Raw genomic sequence first — 5,144 nt, forward strand, 5'->3', positions numbered from 1 at the left:
TTTGGTATATATAATAGCCTCTGATTTCTAAGATTTTTCCAATTAAGTTTGCAGAGAACAGGTCAGCAGTATTGGAATCATAAGGCGCGGATAACAATATGCGAGCCGCACGGTTTTGCAGCTTCTGAAGTTTGTCGGCGAGAGTTAAGATAGGAAGCATTTAGAATTAATTTTGTCAACATACAAGATTGCCTCGTTCTGAACTTTCTAAAAGGATTCTAATATATAAGCAAGGGCGAAAAAGGCTTGCAATTCACAGGCCCGACGGCTCGATGATAACCATTTTCATTTTGCCTGAAGTCACTGGTTTTCGATACACCTTTATTCGGTTCAGTCATTTGATTCGATTAAGTAATCTTCCCTATATTCGAAATATGAGAGAAGCCTGCTTCCTTAAGGGGGTTCCATATGTCGTGTTAAAAGCTTTCGACAAACTACCTGTCTGGTATTACTTGAGGGTTGAATTAGTAAGGCGCGCCAGTGTCTATATTTAGCTAGAGGTTTTCTCAGTGCTGGCTCATTCTTATACTTCTTGGCGTTCCGGAGGTTGTGCTTCTGACAAGAGAGAAAAAATATATATCTAAAGGTCAGTGTCATTAAATCAATTACTTTCTATTTCACTTGATAATATATGTACACATGTTAATAAAGCACGCGCGCTCATTATATTTCTTCCATTGCAGCAATGCTAGTCAGAGAAATAAAATAGCCCGTTTCTTGTTAACTCGCATGATAGCTTAGGCCTGTATTTTTGTTCATCGATTTTTTTCGAAAAAACAAACTTTATAATTCCCGCTCGACATATGAAAATTAATATTTTGTAGTTTATATTCCAAAGGATAATATCTTTATCATACTTCATTCGTGGGCATGGTGACCGCTTTTTTAGCATTTTAAGAAGGTTTTCGCCGAACATTCGAGCAATACAAGCACAAATAAAGTTGCCAAAATATCCCATAGCATGGTAACAGTTAAAGCACAGCTAACAAAACCTACCAAAACTTTAGCTCTCAAGCAGACCCCGCCAGAGAAAAATGGATTTGAACTTATCTACATTTCAGTTAAAACGGACGTTTCGCGCTGGTTTAAAACAAAATGGCTCGCGTTTTAAACATTTTTACGAGGTTTGACTTATATTTTCTCGGGAACGCTTTAGAGTTTTATCACGGGGTCACTAAGACAAATGAATTTCAGTGAGATGTTTCAAATAGTGTGTAAAATGTTAACGAACTATAAGTGGATTTTTGGTACTTAATTTTTGCACTCATTGCTCGAACTTTCAGAGATATCAGTGTTTGCTACTAAAATATTGCAGACAGCTGTCTATTGGCATTTCTGTGGCCTTAAGACAATAACCCAAAGCTAATTTAAAACATTTGTTTTCTGCTGGCATTTGTCGCTTTGGATTGAAGGCTTCACGTCAGCGATCTTCTCGACAGACTTCTTTTAAGTGAAAACTAAACATTAAAATAGATTTAAAGTCTTTACTTGGGAGAAATAGTTAGAGAAATGGTTGTTCAGTTTTCTGATAGAGGAATCCGCCACCATGACTGGTTCCTACATTTATCTTTTACACCGCTTGACTGTAATGTCAATGTTGGCGGGTTTTTTCCATACTGTACGAAATTTTACCGATTCTCGTTCATGCGATTATTTGTCTGCTTTTTGGCTTATAGACAAAGTGAGATAATCCTATAGAATTATGTCGTTTATTACTTCATCGCCTATGAAACGGTGGCATTGAAGTCGCGAATGATAGCATCTCGTCACTGAAAATAAAACTTTTAGCAACATTTTGCACGCAGTTCCATAACGGAGACGGGCATCCATTCCCCTCCATTTTCAACTTACATAAATGGAGCAAAAACGATAGAGTCAATAATAGCACATAATAAGAGAACATAAGAGCCCTTGGTCACTTTAGCGTAATTTTTTACCGATTTAAATCACAGGCTTTTAGACAAGGACTTGCCATTTCTTAATTAAGGGTTTGATTTACAATATAAATGTGTTATTTTACGGGCTGTCAGTAGTCGATTTTGACTACATGTACAGAACTTTATCGCTATAACAAGATCATTTTCCTAATCTTCACTTTAAAAAGGGGAAAAATAGTTGTAGGTTTTACCCCCGAGGGGGGACTCGCATATGAAAGTGATGGGGATGCTCGTCGTCTCGCTTAGGGTGTTCCGGGAAAAAACGCCCAAAACACCAATATTTTTAGCCATAATGGTCTCGTTTAGGGTTACACACGAAGAAATATACAAATATAAACTCCATTCTTAGTTTTTTTGTATCTTTTAGGGGTCAAGAAAGGCTTGAGCCACACCCAGATTGGTCTCTTTTAGGGGTTCTTTTCAAAATTTCCGACGAGCATCCCTGTCCGTTTCATATGGGAGTCCCCCCCCCCCCCCGGGGTTTTACCTTTTGTCAACATTCTGGCAATTCCTTCGTCAATTTTTAACTCGGAAAAAAAGTTTTCACCTGATTTAAAAGCTCTTAACACAGCACCTGTAAGTGCTTGAAGGCCTGAATAACTCAAGAAGTGGCAGGTGGCACTGGTTATGGCGTAAAATGAATTTTGTTTATCCTGATGAACGGCTCATATATTTACTGAGAGCCATACTTACAGTCGGCAGGCTTTCTGCGTTGAGTATAAAATATTTTACTAGGTGCGGATAAATAAGATCATTATGCTAAAGAAGAGAAGAAGCAACCTAAAAGTCGGTACAACCTGTCATTGAACAAGCATCTCACTCAGATGAAACTTCGTAATTTGTTTATCCACAGACACCGCGGACTAAGGTTCATCCGTTTAGGCCACTTAAGCCCAGTTTTAACATCCAAGTTTCAACCATTGTTAACTGCAATATTCCGTGGTCAACTAGTTTAATTTGCTTTTAAAACAATTTTCCCACGTTAGATATGTCAATTTTTTAAACATTGGACGTGCTTTTCAGTTGCGAAATTTCTATACAGCTATTTTGACTCGTTTTCTAAGTTATCAGAAAGGGAATTTGTAAAGTCGACCTGCACCTTTAATTTGGCGAACATTCTAGATGTTATGTTAAAATTTTGATATGTAGAGTGAGGCTTATTCTTAGGTTGCTTCAGGTTTAAAGACCTTTACTGAACACGATCTTTCACTTGTAGCCTTCCCCAAGAGATACGATACAGATCTTCTGTGTCAAAAATGGCGATCAAGATTTCTTCGATTGTGGTAAGAAAGCATTCTATACTTACTCTTCTTACTTGTAAAATTTATTAAACAAATGCAATATTTTTGTTGTTTAACGTTCTACCGCGCATCTTCAAAGGGGTCAAACGCTAACACTACCGGTTGGAAACGTCTCAAATTCCTGTAGCAATCCATTTCGATAGAAAAAACAAGTCGACATTTATTTAAAAAATGACAAGTAGAAAGTTAAATAATTATTGTTATCCACTATTTGTTAATTTGGTTCGCTATTATCATCATCAATATCTTTATCGTTATTGGTATCGTTACCGTTATCGTTACTGTTATCGTTATCGTTATCAATGCAACATAGTTGACAACATCATATCCTTATATTTCAACTTCTTCTAGAGTCATTTTAACTGTGTTCTTTTTTCCGGCCACTCCCTGGTATCGTATCGTACATAACTCTTCTGATGTACGAGTGTATTCTTTTTAATTCGTATAGTCCATGTTGTTGCTGTGTGGTTGCCTCTTCGTTTTCCCACCCGCTTTGAGCATAAGATGCTACCGCATGGTATGTGAAGGCGAATGGTGTTTCGGAGACGTAGGGGAAGTAGATTGCGAAGGAGAGGACGACGATAGATGCGGTACTCTGACGTTCACAACAGATGGCAGTACCCACAATGTGATAAAGAATTGCACCAGATCGACCCAGGATTGTAACCAGGCGAGCACTTGTGAACGAGTAGCGGATGCCATAGCCGGATGGGGTCTTGCTTTCTCCGACTGCTCGATGACTTGTTGCGAAGGTGATGTATGCAATGCACCAGAAGAGGAACTTAAGCTGGAAGAGGAAGACGACCATGTAGTCGAGGGGCCTATAACTTCTGTCTCAATCCACAGCGAGAAAAAGGCCATCAAAGCATATCACATGACATTGGGTGAGGGCCGATATGTTACACTCCCACACTTTTTTTTTCTTTGGGTTATGATATATATGTATTTTAAAATTGTTATGTTGTCGCCGCGGTTTTTTTTCTGTTTGTTTGTTTGCTGATTTTGTTGTAATTGCTAACAATGAATTCGATCCAGTTGCATAGTTCTAAACTTCTTAACGTTTCTAGCAGCTATAGTTGGGGCTCTGTTCTGACTTTTTTTTCAATTTAGATTTTCTTGCTTATTGATAAACCTATTAGCGCTACATGTATTACCTTTGAAGCGTTAATTTATTTTATTACTTTCTAATTCATTTCTAAAAAAAATTGCACAGGGAAGAAGAAAGGCCCCCAACTAAAACTCCATGGAAAGAAGAAAGACTTCGCATCGGTAAAAAGTACCAAGGAAAAGTTGCCTAAGCTTGTTTCGAGCTTCCGCTTTTAAGATGGTCGGTACGTAAAAGCAACCAATTCAAGGGGTAAAATTAATGATATAAAGATTGGTCATGCCTAGAATCACTTGGACTTACCGTTGATTAAATACCAAACATTTACATAGTTAAGAAAATTTGAATTTGGTCCTGTCATTTTATTTTTTTTAACATAATACCACTAATTATAAACGAGTTTTTTTGTTTCATAATTTTGATTTGTTTCTCCTTTTTGTTTCCTTTTGTAGATAACAGGCCTGATTACTGTATTAAAAATAAAGCGACACAGTCGCAGAAGTGATGTAGATGTTAGAAGCACGTACAGCAAAGGCGAAACTGAGAAAACACATTTATTGACACGATGTATATTATACATTGATTTAAGTGTGACAATAAAAATAAAAAACTAGTGATATAAAGTTTTGTTCATTTCTTTAGCAGTTCGATTAATTTGTGTGTTCTCCAAGAAGCAATAAATTAAAAACGCTTTTCTTTAAATGTAATTCCAGAACATTAATTCCAATAAGAAAATTGCGGGAATTATGACCAATTTGCACAGCACCCTTGAATTGGCTGTAGCCAACTCCACTGCTTTAG

General features: G+C 37.2%; 1 protein-coding gene across 1 annotated transcript; it reads left to right on the forward strand.

The window, feature by feature from the left end:
• Positions 1 to 522: 522 nt before the first annotated feature.
• LOC144641310 (uncharacterized) lies at positions 523 to 4,959 on the forward strand. Its single transcript, XM_078500335.1, has 5 exons — positions 523 to 586; positions 3,154 to 3,220; positions 3,687 to 4,122; positions 4,452 to 4,569; positions 4,796 to 4,959. Exons 2-4 carry the CDS (start codon positions 3,194 to 3,196, stop codon positions 4,559 to 4,561), a joined length of 573 nt encoding a protein of 190 aa, XP_078356461.1. The 5' UTR covers positions 523 to 586; positions 3,154 to 3,193; the 3' UTR covers positions 4,562 to 4,569; positions 4,796 to 4,959.
• The last annotated feature ends 185 nt before the right edge of the window (positions 4,960 to 5,144 follow it).

The sequence above is a fragment of the Oculina patagonica genome, unplaced genomic scaffold, assembly GCF_052425735.1.
Source record: "Oculina patagonica isolate OP01 unplaced genomic scaffold, crgOcupat unplaced832, whole genome shotgun sequence".
Taxonomy (NCBI): domain Eukaryota; kingdom Metazoa; phylum Cnidaria; class Anthozoa; order Scleractinia; family Oculinidae; genus Oculina; species Oculina patagonica.